General features: G+C 42.4%; 1 protein-coding gene across 1 annotated transcript in view; it reads left to right on the top strand.

Annotated features, from left to right (window-relative positions):
* Positions 1-2,993: 2,993 nt before the first annotated feature.
* LOC109570214 (membrane cofactor protein-like) overlaps positions 2,994-15,271 on the top strand; it is a 61,486-nt gene continuing 49,208 nt past the window's right edge. Inside the window, exons 1-3 of the mRNA XM_070767668.1 lie at positions 2,994-3,173; positions 13,221-13,406; positions 13,741-13,840. Of these exons, the coding sequence (XP_070623769.1) occupies positions 3,053-3,173; positions 13,221-13,406; positions 13,741-13,840 (407 nt within the window). The 5' untranslated portion in view covers positions 2,994-3,052. The remainder of the gene's footprint in view (positions 3,174-13,220; positions 13,407-13,740; positions 13,841-15,271) is intronic.

Below are 15,271 nucleotides of genomic sequence, written 5' to 3'. Positions count from 1 at the left end.
AGACACATACAGCAGGGTCCACGGTAGCTTTATTTATAAATGGCAAAAGTACAAATTGTTCCCATGAACATTCAGAGACTGGACAAAGCATTTGTAGCATTTTCATACAATGGATTAATATTCACTAATTTAGAAACCAAAATGAAGTATAGCTGTTGACAGCAATTTCACAAAATCTCACAGTTCTCATGAGCTAAACAAAAAAGTCAAACACACTCACTAGGTTAATCAATTTATTATTGATATAAATTTTAAAACGTGGAAAACCTGACCATAAGGGTGGTTGCCTATGGAGGTAAGGTGTGGTACAGAATGGGAAAAGACAAAAGGAAATCTTATGTTGTACTGGAAATTTGCTCTCTTTAGTTCTAGGTAGTAGTTATATGGGTATATATATGTGATTAAGAGACATCAATCAGAACACTTAAGGTTAATTTCACTTTAGGTACTTAACTATTTATATGTTTACTTTAGCTTTAAAAATACCATTTTTCTGAAGAATAAAGTTAACAGTTACTGTTTTATTTCAAATGTTCATTTTTTTCATTGAACTCAAACTTTCACCCTAAAAAAATAATAATATAATTATGGAATAGGGAGTGATTTCAAAAGGCATGAAGGAACCTTTGGGATGATGAAAATATTCTACATCTTGATAATAGGGTGGTTATATAACTGTATGTATCTAATCTTTAAGATACCTTCACATAAACATCTAGCTGATAATTTCACCAAGCATCTGAATACTACTGTCTAGCCAAGTTGACACAAAATTAACCACCACACAAAATATCCAAGATGAACTTGGATATTTAGTTCCAAAGATTCCCAACCCAACTATGAAAGATCCACCTGATTTTGTCTTGCTTCTTGTAGTAAAATACATTCAATGCGATGAAAATTGAAGAATGAACTGTCAAAGAAGAAGGAACCAATGTGAGATGATTTGAAATGAGTCAGCCTATCCACATACTATACTCACCAATCAAGCCCATAGTGAGGCTGGACAGTCCTTTGCTTACAAGGGTATGCAGGTGAGTGTAGAGATCCAATCAGTTGTCTCAGCCTAAGCCAGAAGCACGGATATGTTATCCAGGGAAGATGTATGATGTACACACACAACTAACAGCTGGCATGTATTAGGGCACAAGAGACTGACAAAGTTTTTGAGAAGGTTATTCTAGCAGAAATGCTTCCAGCTAGGACTGAAAGGAGCAGGCATCATACATGTAGAGGAGGAATGTCTCCAGAGATAGCGCCCTGGGAGGCGGGGCCGACAGGAAGAGGCGGGGCCAACAGGAAGAGGCGGGGCCAACAGGGCCTGTTCCAGCTGAGAAAATAGTCTTACCTCCCTGGTGGTCCATAAAGCTGAGTCTGCCTGCGTAGGGGCTGACATGGAGCATTACTTTCACAGAGGAGTGTTCTCTGGTCCCAGAATCTAATGAGATTTCTCTTGGTGGGTTTTGAATTTAAGACTTATGACCCCTTTCTTATCTCTTTCTCCATTTATGAATGGTAATTTCTATCCTACGTCAATATTAACATTGTACTTTGGAAGCACATTACTTGTTTTCTGGTTCACAGGGTCACATGTGACTACAAATTTTTCCCAGGGATGGTCCAGAAACTGAGTCTCGCTCATAACTTATTTAGAAGACATTTAAGTAAAATTTGGGCCTTCGAGTTGATGCTGTAAAGAATGAAAACTTTGGAGGATGTTGGAATTGGGTGAATCTATTTGACATATGGGAAAATAGGAATCTGAGAGATTGCAATGTGAACAGTTATGTGTCAAACAGGGTCCCTTACAGCCAGGACCTAAAAGTGTTACCTTATTTGGAATTAGGGTGTCTACCAGATGTAATCAAATTAAGATAAGGTCATTATGGTGACCTCCAATCAAATATGACTGACATTCTTGTAAGAAGAAGAAAATACATGTAAAGACAAAGACAATCAGGGAGATATTTTTGTGACCAGAGAGGCAGAGATTAGAATGATGCAGCTACAAGCCAAAAAAAAAACAAAGATAGATGCCCACTCCTAGAAGCTACAGAGCAGGAACGAACATTCTACCAATTCTCAGGGAGAGCATGAAATAAAAAGAACAAATGGAAGCAAAAGGAAGCACGTCTTCGGGTGACCCCAATCCTGTTCATAAGTGCTCCATCCAAAATACCTCATCTAATCCTTGTTGTAGGCGGAGGCAATGGCACCCCACTCCAGTACTCTTGCCTAGAAAATCCCATGGACGGAGGAGCCTGGTGAGCTGCAGTCCATGGGGTCGCTAAGAGTTGGACACAACTGAGCGACTTCACTTTGACTTTTCACTTTCCTGCATTGGAGAAGGAAATGACAACCCACTCCAGTGTTCTTGCCTGGAGAATCCCAGGGACGGGGGAGCCTGGTGGGCTGCTGTCCATGGGGTCGCACAGAGTCGGACACGACTGAAGCGACTTAGCAGCAGCAGCAGCAGCAACGCCAAAGACTGAGCAAGGGCCTAGGTGTCGGGACAGTCTGGAGGGCCCCAGGTCCAAAGTGGAGTCCTGAGCTGTGTCTGCCCCACAGGGATCCAGACTGTTTTCAGATGGAGGCGCTTGATTCTTTTTATTTAGTACAGCGTTCTGGAAAAGGGCCAACGACGACTGCGCCTGCCCTTGATTCCTTCCCATCCTTCCTAAGTAGGGCAGTGACAGTGTGTTCACGAAGAGGCGGTGAACATTTCCCCCGAGCCGCTGAGGTTCTCCTTTAGGTCTGCAGACGGAGAAGTGATGTCTGGGCCGGGTCTGAGCAGGAGGTGCAAAGCGGCCCGCATGCTCACGGGTTAGACCTGGGCGGGGGCAACACCCCGCCCTTCCCGGCCTAAGGACCGCCCCTGGCCCGAGGCCCCGCGTTGCAGCCCGCCCATTGGCCGGCCGGGCCGCGTTCCAGGCCACGCCCACCTTCGTGACAGCACCGGACTGGGTGAATCCGCGGATTGTTGCGCGCGGTAACTCAATTCGGAAAGGTCTGTCCCGCGTTGGTCTGCGGTGTCCCGCTGTTCGTCCAGAAAATGACAGCGTCTTGCGCGCCTCGCCAGGCACCTCCCGCTCGCCCCGAGAGTCCCCCCTTCCCTTGGTGCTGCGTCGGGATGCTCTTGGCGGCTCTAGTGCTCCCGTTACCCATATTCTCCGGTAGGAGACTGTAGACAGCGTGCGCCCAGGCGGCGAACTGGAGTGGGTCGGAGGCGGGCAGGCCAGAACCCGGGGCGGGGGGCGCTGACACGGAGTTGGATCCACCGGCGATCCTGCGGAGTTGGGGTAGAGGGCGGAGCTGGGGTAGAGGGCGGGGCGGGTGTTTCCCGGGTTTAGCTGTGCGGACACCTAAGGAGAAGGCTTGCTTGTTGGGGGGCACTGAGAGCTGCGCGATGGTGGGCTCGGCCTGGGTTGACCAGGGCCAGGCTGGTTCCCTGGCAAGAGCTTGTAGGGTGTTTACAGGACAGAGCCTAATGAGGACAGGTGCAGGGCCCTGGTGCTGGTGGGGAGGGCTTAAGTGTCTGAGGATGTTGCGAGGGGAAGAGTTTGCCTTGTGTTCCCTGAGCGGTTGCGGGGGGGCGGTGGGTTGTGTCCCGCTGGGGGAGCCGGGAGAAGTGTACCCCGGTATAAGCTTTGTGAAAGTCACCAACCCAGTGGTGCCCAGTGTGGGACTAGGAAGCTTACTGTTTGCTTTGCATGGGGCTTACCAAAGCAACCAAAAACACATTGGTAGTCAAACCTGGTGAGAAATGAGTATCCTGGAAATGAACTATAAATGATGTTCACCTGGTGTTCCCTTAAAGCTCACAAATTAGAGCTGAGACCCCGTTCACTAAGTTTGTGTGTTTCATTGAATCAAATAAATAATACTTTAAATATGTACAAAAATACATGCTTATTGTATAACACATAAACAAGGACAACCATTTTTTAGTATTTTGGTATATCTCCTGGTCTTTGTCCACAGATGTGTTTCTATGCCCCGGATATTTTTAGGATCTATTTCATGTAGTTTGTTTGCTGCAGTTTTTCTTAGCAGCATTCACTCAACAAATACTTGTCTTCTGTATGCCAGGTCCTGTCCAGGTCCTGAGGATGCACTGGTGAACAATAAACGCAGCATTCCTATTTTCACTATCCTGATTTCACTGTCTGTCTGTCCCCCTCCCGCACACACATGTGAGTGTATGCAGGGACTGAGTTTTGCTCACTGTTACATCCCCAGTGCCAGGCACACATTAGGAAATCAAATATTAATATTTGCTAGAATTTGTTGGGAGTGGCAGACGGTAGCCAACACATAAGATTAATGAATATGTTATAACCCAAGAGAAGTGCCCAAGAGGAAAGAAGCGTGATTCTCTGATGGCATTTAACAAAGGGCCGGTGGGAGGGAAGACTTTCTGCTCAACAAACAGGCTAGACTCTGCCACCCTGTCTTGTGCACTTGCTATTTCCTCAGAGGGCTTGGAAAATTCTTCTGCCTTATGCATAATTAACTCTTTCTTATTCTTCAAGCTCTGTGATGTCACCTTTTCAGAGGGACCTTCTCTGACCTACCATTCCCAGTGGACACACACACTTCAGTTTAGTCCCCCTGCTAACTGGTAGTCACCCACCCAAACTGTGTTCTCCATTCTCTCCTCACTAGAATGCAGAGATCTTGGCTGTCTTGGCACACTCGTGGTTCAAAATGCCCTTTTTTTTTTTTTTTTTGCCTCAGTGTCAACACTCTCGTATAACTATCAAGTACTGGAAAATTACAGGTAACTTTCAGCTGGGGCTTAGATCCCAGAAACAACTTCTCTTGCTTCCAGGAGGAATGTTCTCTAAAGAGCCACACTTAGGATGGCCTTTCTGTGGTGCCTAAAAGCTAAGGCAGAGGCAGCTGAGGATCAGAAAGGATTTATATGCTCCTGATAGTAGACTCCTCAGGGCTCACACGACTACAGTCTTGCTTGTTACAGATGATTTAAAAAGTTTATTTCTCTGCAGGAGAGGTGTGAGTGATGGAACGGCCGTGCTAACAAGACATTAAAAGGAATTCTTTAATGATGTTTAAAATATGCTTAAGGCTAGAAGTTGAATGAGATGATGAAAATTGTTCAAAATAGAGAAAAAAAGATAAAATGAATAGATTAAAAGGTTATGTTTAAGGTTGAAAGGTAAAATCAGGATAGGTAGGAAACCTAAATAAGGTATAAATGGGAGCTCACTATACTGGGCATGGAAAGTATGTGGGTACTAACAGTCACAGAAGTGGCTCTTGAGGAGCAGGTTTAAGAAGTAGTAGTTGTTGTGCCTGAAGGAAATGGCAACCCCATCCAGTGCTCTTGCCTGGAGAATCCCAGGGATGGTGGAGCCTGGTGCACTGCCGTCTATGGGGTCGCACAGAGTCGGACACAACTGAAGCGACTCAGCAGCAGCAGTTGTTGTGCCTGGAAGGCTTGCTAGCTCAGAGGTAGTTGCCAAATGGCAGGATCCCACAGAAGGGACCAGTCTCATTCCTCCAGAGCAAGGTCTGTTTTTTGGGCCAAAACCTATAATTTCTTTTCATAGGTGATCTCTTCTGCCTATATTAAGTCTTTTCTTTCTTCCTAATGAAAGAAGCCAAGACCAGTAAATGCTTACATGATAGTTTCTTAGTTTTCCTACTCTTCGTATTACAGTGCAAGAAGAACAGTCCTTATCGGTCAGTTGCTAGGTTACCATACTACCGGGAGATAGACAACAAAGGAAATGATGTGGTCAAATACTTCTCCAGTGCATAAAGTTTTAAATGATTATTTTCAATGGTTGGATTTATTGTACTATATTTTTTACCATTGATTTCTGTTGAACGGTAGTGATACTTTGAAAACCAAAGTGTTTTAAAGAGTGACTGTGACGGACATGCTGTGTGAGATGATGTTGGCCACAGGGATGAAGGGAGTCCACTCTATTATGTGCTAAACATAAAATCATGTAATGAGAAGCATGCAGAGGAAAGTCCAAGTGCTGCTCAACTTCGGTTGGACGACTCACCGCTCAGAAGGTCAATACTTAAGAGACAAGTGCTGGTAGGAATGGAAAGGTTGCTTTAAGCAGAAGGCTGGCATCTGGGGAGAAGGCAGACTTCTGTCCCAGAACCTACTCTGAAGATTCTGCTTGGCCCTGGAAGTTTTTAAAGGGAAAGTAATCTCCAAAGTTAATCATTGTGATGGCCGTGCATGCTCAGTCGTGTCTGACTCTTTGCAACCCCATGAACTGTAGCCCACCAGGCTCCTCTGTCCATGGGGTTCTCGAGGCAAGAATGCTGGAGTTGGTTGCCATTTCCTACTCCGGGAGAATCTTCCTGATCCCAGAGATTGAACCCACGTCTCATACGTGTACAGGCAGATTCTTTACCACTGCATCACCGTGAAGCCCAGTCATTGTAATAGGGAGTCATATTTGTTGACATCTCCAATTGCCTGCAGACTTCTTGACTCCTTGTGATCTTTCTTTAGATTCTCTCTCCCAGAGTTTGCTCTCAAGATTACTGAAGGGAAAACTGGGGGAAAGAGCTGGCCATCTCTTAATTATTCTTCATTTCTATTTCTCGAACTTAGAAAAGAGCCAATAGGCAGAGTATTGTGTGATCAAAAGATGTGAAAAGTATGATTAGGCCAGAGGTTAGTTAAAATATAGCTTTGATCAAGTGACAAGCCAAAGGGGACCTCCTACAGATAGCTCTTTCCTACAAAAAGCTGCTTACACAAGAAAAGGGACTGGTCACTGCCTCCCTAGGGAAGCAGAAACTACTTCCTAGAGGAGACGTTGAGTGAACAAGGAAGACAGGAGCTGAAGGAGTTGCTCCAGAGAAGGAAGAAAGGTGTTCAGAGCAGAGGGAGGAGTGTGAGCAAAGGCTCAGAGAGATGACGTGGCTTGGGGCAGTGTTGACCTGTCCAGCTACCCCGTGTGGCAGCAGTGGGGTGAAGGAGGCAAGAGGAAGGAAGCAGCGTAGATCACAGAGTGAATAATTGTGGAGAAACAGGATAGTTAGGAATGAACAATTAAAATCCTAAAAATCAGATTACGATATTATTACTTGTTCTTTTTGGGCACCGTGAGACTTTTTGTGGGCTCTAGCAAATGCACATCTAAACTCTGCGTGTGTGTGTACTCGGTTGTGTCTGACTTTTTGCGACCCTTGGACTGCAGCCTGCCAGGCTCCTTTGTCCATGGAATTTTCTAGGCAAGAATACTGAAGTGAGTTGCCAGTTCCTACTCCAGGGGATCTTCTGACCCAGGGATCTAACTGGTGTCTCTTGCGTTTGTAGGCAGACCCTTTACCACTGCACCACCCAGGAAACCACATCTAAACCAGGTTGCTTTAATTTCCCCAGGCTCAGTATAAGACCATTTCTTAAGGACTAAATGCGGATGCTGTCGTTACCATAGAGGGTTTCAGATGACTGACAGTGAGGGAACACAGTGTTGGTAATGGAACCAAGATTCCTGGCTTGACCCTGGGTGTGCTACCTACTAGGAATGTATTCATGGGAAAGTTCAGATTGCTTATCTTGAAGAAGGGAAAGTAGCACTCAATTCATAGGAAGACTGTGAAGGATACGTTAGTTTAAAAAACACGGAAACAATGATTGGCACAGGTAATGCCTGATTTGCTGTTTCTAAAATGATTGATATCACCAATGTTTTTGTAAGAAACATGTTCTGGAATTGTCCATTGCTAATCTTTAGGGAAAATATAACCTACAGTCTTTGAAGTTCACTTTTAATGTTAAAATACTATTTCTAGTCATATAAGTGATATAAAATAGGTTTATAATAAAATATTGAAACAAATATTTTGACATGAAAGAAGTGAAAAATTCTGATAAAATGAAATTTTTGTAAAGAAACCCCCCCAAAATGGAAACAGACAAAAACAGCAGTAAAAAAAAAAAGTGATGGTTTGAATATATTTCTGGAGCAGTTTGGCTGAAGAATAAAGAGTTTTAATTTTATCAAAAGTATGTAAAGCTGATAACAGTGCTCCTTCAGCTGTGGCCCTAGGAACTAGAAACGCAGTGATGAATGAGACATGGCTCCCAGGAAGGTTACCATGTCCTAGGAATATAAGCAATGAGCAATCCGGCATGAAAAGTGCTATGAAAGAAGTAAATTGTGGCAGCCGTGAGGACACTTGACCCAGTTTTTTGCGTGATAGATGTTAAGAGCCTCAGGGAAGAAGTGGCATCTAAGATGACACTGAAGGAGGAATGGCAAGGTCTCTGGTCAAAGCTGAAGTCAAATGATGCATAGAGGTCCAGAGTGCTACAGGAAGCTGAGTGACTTAATGGGCACTGCTGGTGGAATTGAATGTGGCTTAGACAAGTGTGCAAGAGTGAGCAGATACTAAAGCTGTCTTAGCCGTATCAAGGAACCTTATACATTATCATGAGGGAATAAGGGAGCCATTGAAATATATCTGACTTGGAAGAGCTCTGGTCATAGTATTAGTATTATATGGTTCAGTTCAGTTCAGTTCAGTCACTCAGTCGTGTCCGACTCTTTGCGACCCCATGAATTGCAGCATGCCAGGCCTCCCTGTCCATCACCATCTCCCAGAGTTCACTCAAACTCACGTCCATCGAGTCAGTGATGCCATCCAGCCATCTCATCCTCTGTCATCCCCTTCTCCTCCTGCCCCCAATCCCTCCCAGCATCAGAGTCTTTTCCAATGAGTCAAAATCTTTTCCACTCTTTGCATGAGGTGGCCAAAGTACTGGAGTTTCAGCTTTGACCAGGACTGATCTCCTTTAGAATGGACTGGTTGGATCTCCTTGCAGTCCAAGGGACTCTCAAGAGTCTTCTCCAACACCACAGTTCAAAAGCATCAATTCTTTGGTGCTCAGCCTTCTTCACTGTCCAACTCTCACATCCATACATGACCACTGGAAAAACCATAGCCTTGACTAGACGGACTTTGTTGGCAAAGTAATGTCTCTGCTTTTGAATATGCTATCTAGGTTGGTCATAACTTTCCTTCCAAGGAGTAAGTGTTTTTTTAATTTCATGGCAGCAAGACCAGTACGGAGACCTGTTCAGAAACTCTTGCAGCAGTTCAAATAAGAAATGATAGTGGCTTGAGTTTTTAGTAGAAGTAAAGGTGGAAATAGAGAACAGGCATGCAGTTGTGGAAACTGGATATGAAGAGTCAAAAGAGACCACACTCTGGCTTCATTATGTTATTTGAGAAAGGGCAACATCTTCCAAGTAGAGCTGTGTTGGGAGGGAATTGGATACATAGACCTGGCACCCCAGCTAGAGATCTGTGATGGATAGAGGGGTTTGGGAGGTAGCTCTTCTCAGTGTTAATGATGTCATGAGAGTACGTATTCTCACCCAGGGGGATTTGCAGAATGAAAATTAGGAACGTTCCTAGAATAACCCACAAGTAATGTCACATAATGCAATCAGACATAGAAGGAAGAGTAGCCAGAGGACAGACTGAACATCAAGGTCATCTGTTTCCTGAAAACCAAGGGAAAGAGCTTTTCGGGCATGAAGGAGCAAAGGAAAGTGTTAGGGTGAATTTACCTAGAAGGAGGCTACTTAATGACTTTGAAAGTATGTTATAAATGAGTGGAAATTTAGAAGTAAAATTGACAGATTATGTGTTAGAATTTTCACTTTGAAGAAGCAAAGACATTTTAAAAATAGATAAGATTTGGGGGAATTATGTCTTGGGTCAGAGACCATGATTTCCTGAGGGGACTACATGAGAAGGGGTATGGGTGTATGCTTGTGTCAGAGACTTATTTTTAATTTTTGCAAGTGGGTAGGTGCCGGGATCCAGCCCCGGCTGATCCAGGGTATTCGAAGGAGAGACAGCCTAGGCGACTATTTATATGCTAATTAGAGATATAAAGAGTAATAGAATGAGGATAGCTCAGTAGGAAAATTCAGTGGAGAAAAGAGGCTGAGTAGCTTGGTTTACGCAGAAAATCAATATAACCCGTGACACCAGGTTAGCTCTGACCATGGAGGCCGCAGGCGCCCTCTCGAATAGCGGAAGGTGCCCCACCTTAGACACCTTCTCGAGTGGGTCTTAGAAGCCCAGGCAAATAAATGGTCGTAGAGGATATCCACGCTCCAGATGGAGACTTCAGCCAGAAGTTAAAGGGAGGAATGACATGGGGAGACCAAGCGTTGGTGAGCAAGGCCCGTAGCTTTATTTTTAACAGGGGCTTATATACCCTAAGTTACACATAGAGGATAATAGGGGATGCAAAGTCAGCAGTCTTTGAGTCTTATCAAAAACCAGGGTTTCTTTCCTGCAAATTTATCGTATACAAATTGTTTAGGTGATTTACATCATCTGGCCAGAAGGTCTACTAACATTTTATGACTCTTGACAAGGACTTATCAACAAAGACGTATTTTCTCTAAGAGTAATTATTTTAAGGTTTGGTGCCATCTTCCGAAGATAAAATTGCATGCCTATAGGGCGGATGTGCAATGGGTTTACAACAAAGCAAAGAACTTATTACCTTAAGGGTCTAAAGTTACTAACACCAAGGCCACTACTTATTTTTTCCATATACCAACTATAATTAATACATATTCAAGGATACAATTCAGGGGATGTGAAAACTTGGCAGCAAGCATTGGCTCATCAATGAAATCTTTTACTAGTTTTATTCTGACAGTTTCTAACTCTCTGAGAGGCTCTAAGCTATTTGAATATCTTAAGCTTCCCATGCCTCTCGAGGCTGGGAGACTGTAAACAATCTTATGCATAGCTGTAGGAGTCCGGGTAAACTTGTCAGGCGAGTTAGAGAGCCATCTGAGGGGTTTGGATTTAAACACTCCTAATTGCCCAGGAACTTTATTAATTGGAGCTGTAAGTTAACTCTTTGACAGAGAGAGTGAGATGGTGGTAGGGGACAGCCCCCAGTAAAGTCAGGTGAGAGCACAAAGCAATAAAGTAGGCAGACTCTGGTTTTTGGGGGATAGATGCTCGAGAATATCCGGGGGGACTCCTGAGGCTCGATCCCACCTTTGTGTATGCCGAGCCTCCTTCCTCATGACCTTTGTCACGAGTGGAATGCCTCATCAGCTCCCGGCAGGTAGGAGAAGGCGATGGCACCCCACTCCAGTACTCTTGCCTGGAAAATCCCATGGATGGATGAGCCTGATAGGCTGCAGTCCATGGGGTCGCGAAGAGTTGGACACAACTGAGCAACTTCCCTTTCACTTTTCACTTTCATGCATTGGAGAAGGAAATGGCAACCCACTCCAGTGTTCCTGCCTGGAGAATCCCAGGGACGGGGGAGCCTGGTGGGCTGCCGTCTATGGGGTTGCACAGAGTCGGACATGACTGAAGTGACTTAGCAGCAGCAGCAGAGAGTGACTGCATAATTTTTGCAAGTGTGTAGAAAGTGAACAGTTCTCTTGATTCATAGCAGAGTACTATATCACTTTTCTATCACTTACCTGGAGTACTGGGGAATTTTCTGAATTCAGCCTATTATATTATGTAATAATACCTATTTTTAAAGTGTAATATTGCATTTCTTGCCTTATTTTTTGCTAATGACTTATTATTTGATATTTAGTTTGTATTTACTTGAGACTATAGAAATGACATTAGACAAAAAGCAAATTTGAGTGAATTTTTATTTGAGTTCAAAGTGGGTCGTAAAGCATTGGAGACAAGTTACAACATTAACACTCTATTTGGCCCTGGAACTGCTAACAAACGTACAGTGGAGTGGAAGTTCAAGAAGTTTTGCAAAGGAGATGAGAGCCTTGAAGATGAGGAGCATAGTGGCTGGCCATGGAAAGTTGATAATGACCAGTTGAGAGGATTATCAAAGCTTATCCTCTACAATTACACAAGAAGTTGTCAAAGAACTCAGTTTCGACCATTCTACAGTCATTCAGCATTTGAAGCAAACTGGAAAGGTGAAAAAGCTTGATAAATGGGTGTCTGATGAGCTGACTGAAAATCAAATAAATCATCATTTTGAAGTGTTGTTTTCTCTTATTTTACACAGCACCAATGCAGCATTTCTTGATCAGATTGTGACATGCGATGAAAAGTGGATTTTCTATGACAACTGACAACAACCAGCTCAGGGGTTTGACTGAGAATCTCCAAAGCACCGCCTAAAACCAAACTTGCACCCCCTCAAAAAAGGTCATGGTCACTGTTTGGTGGTCTGCTGCCCATTTAATCCACTATAGCTTTCTGAATCCTGACAAAACCATTACAGCTGAGAAGTATGCTCAGCAAGTCAGTGAGATGGACCAGAAGCTGCAGCGCCCGCAGCCAACACTGGTGAAGAGAAAGGGCCCAGTTCTTCTCCCCAACTGCACCCAACCACACATCACACAAACAGCACTTCAAAAGTTGAACATCCTCCATATTCACCTGACCTCTCACCAACCAACGGCCACTTCTCCAAGTGTCTTGACAACTTTTTGTAGGGAAAATGCTTCCACAAAAAGCAAGAGGTAGAAAATGGTTTCCAAGAGTTCTTCGAATCCCAAAGCACGGATTTTTATGCTACTGGAATCAAAAAACTTATTTCTCATTGGCAAAAATGTGTTGATTGTAATGGATCCTATTTTGGTTAATAAAGGTGTGTTTGAGCCTAGTTACAATGATTTAAAATTCAGTGTGAAGCCACAATTACTTTTGTGAATATATAAAGTGAAGTCATATTTTGAAATACATAGTCCACATCTATTTTGGTCTTTGAAATCCACAAGGCTTAGTTAATAATCTCTTCCTACTACAGCAAGTCTTGAGCACCCAGTGTGTACAGAGTGTAGTAGAAAAAGAAAGTATATGATCCCTTCCCTCTAGAATCTTGCCTTCTGAGAGGAAACTGAGCCTGAATTGACAAGTGATCATATGCTTGTGTTTCAAACTATGGAAGAGTAATCTGAGCAGAGTGTTACAGACTATAAAAGAACTTTTAAGATGAGAGGTGAGTTTTGAAATAAATTTAGAGAAAAAATATGTAAGGAAACATGTGCTGTGCTGTGCTAAGTTGCTTTAGTCGTGCCTGACTTTTTTGCCACCCCCTGGACTGTAGCCAGCCAGGATCCTCTTTCCATGGGATTCTCCAGGCAAGAACGCTTTAGTCTGTTGCCATGCCCTCCTCCAGGGGATCTTCCCAACCCAGGGATTAAATTCCTAATTTTCTGTTTTTATTCTCTTATTCCTAGTACGCTGCATTGATCCACCAGTATTGGACAGTATGAAGCTTAAGGGTGTCATTAAGCGCCACTATTATCCTGGGGACAGAATAGACTACGAGTGTTACCGAGGATACTTTTATGTGTGGCCTTATCTCCTCTCAGCCACTTGTGAGCCTAATGGCTCATGGAGCCGTATCGAAGAAGCATGTTTAAGTAAGGAAACTAAACCATTTTTATTTCTTGTTTTTTCCATTCTCTAGAGATTTTTACACATTTTAAGAGTTAATTTTCCACTACAACAGTAATGATTTTCTCATAAGAAACTAGGTTGTAGATAGCAATCCATTTCTTCTGGTTTTGAGAAATCTCCAGGGAATCTTTCTTGGGGATTGGTCCCTCGATAAATGTGAATTTCAAGTTTGCCCTTATAATAATTAAATAAAGAAAATAATATTTCATCAATAGAAAAGAGCAGTGTAGAATTTTGATCTTGATTTAAATGTTTTGAAATTGGTATGAAAAAACAAATTTGAAAATTTTCTTTTAGGAAAATCATGTCCAGATCCACAAGTAAAACATGGTAAAGTAGTTGCCCCAAATGACACATTTGAGTGGGAATCAGAAGCTCACATTTCTTGTGATGAGGGGTAAGTTACTCTTTAGAAAGAAATAAGGTAAACATTGTGAATTTCATTTTTATTTGCTTCTCAACTTGATCATTTCCTTAAAGTTGATTTCATTTTTCTTTCTATGTGGTAAGTTGACTTGAAATGATGTGTTATACTGAAATGATAAGTTACACTCAAAAAATGTGTAATTAATAGACAGAAATTTAAATTGAAGAAAAGCAAGATTGTATACTTATTATATATTAGAATAAGCCTATTGGATGTGGCAAAAATGTAATAATTATGATAGCTTTATCCTAAACTACAAAGTACACCTGTTTAAAATGGACATTCTCAGAGTTGAAGGAGGGCTCACAGAAATGACTGATATCAACAGTGTAGAAGGGCTCCTTTTTCTCCACACCCTTTCCAGCATTTATTATTGGTAGACTTTTAAATGATGGCCATTCTTACAGATATAAGGTAATATCTCACTGTAGTTTTGATTTGCATTTCTCTAATAATTAGCAATATTTAGCACTTTTTTTCATGTGCCTGAAAAAGACACTCGTATGCTTCTTTGAAAAAATGTCTGTCTAGTCCTTCTGCTCATTTTTTGATTATGTTGTTGTTTTTGGTATTAAGCTGTGTGAACTCCATATATTGGAAATTAATCCCTTCTTGGTAGCATCATTTATAAATATTTTCTCCCAGTCCATAGGTTTCCTTTATTTATGATTTCCTTTGCCATGCAAAAGGGCTTCCCATTTAATTAGATCCCAGTTTTTTTATTTGTTTTTATTTTCATTACTCTAGGAGATGTACCCAAAAAAATATTGCCACAATTTATGTTAAAGAGTGTTCTGCCTATGTTTTCCTTGAAGAGTTTTATAATATCAGGTCTTACATTTAGGTCTTTAATCCATTTTGAGTTTGGTTTTGTATTTATTTGTATATGGTGTAAAAGAATATTCTACGTTCTATATGGTGTAAAGTGTTCTCTGTGTAGAATGTTCTATGTGGTGTAAAACAATGTTTCATTCTTTTCACATATAGCTGTCTAGTTTTCCCAGCACCACTTATTGAAGAGACTGCCTTATCTCCATTGTCTATTCTTGCCTCCTTTGTTCTAGATTAGTTATCAGTGTATGAGTTTATTGGTGGGCTTTCTATCCTGTTCTATGGTTCTGTGCATCTCCTTTTCTGCCAGTACCATACTATTTTGAAGACTGTAGCATTACAGTATAGTTTGAAGTCAGGGACCATGATTCCTCCAGCTCCATTCTTCCTTCTCAAGATTGTTTTGGCTGTTAGGGGTCTTTTGTGTTTCCATACAACTTAAAACATTTTTTACTCTAGTTCTGTTAAAAGTGCCTTTGGTAATTTGGTAGGGATTGCATTGAATCTATAGATTGTCTTGGGTAGTATAGTTATTTTGACAATGCTGATTCTCCAAATACAAGAACACAG

This window comes from Bos indicus, chromosome 16, assembly GCF_029378745.1.
Source record: "Bos indicus isolate NIAB-ARS_2022 breed Sahiwal x Tharparkar chromosome 16, NIAB-ARS_B.indTharparkar_mat_pri_1.0, whole genome shotgun sequence".
Taxonomy (NCBI): Eukaryota; Metazoa; Chordata; class Mammalia; order Artiodactyla; family Bovidae; genus Bos; species Bos indicus.
This window is presented reverse-complemented; position numbering and strand designations above follow the sequence as displayed.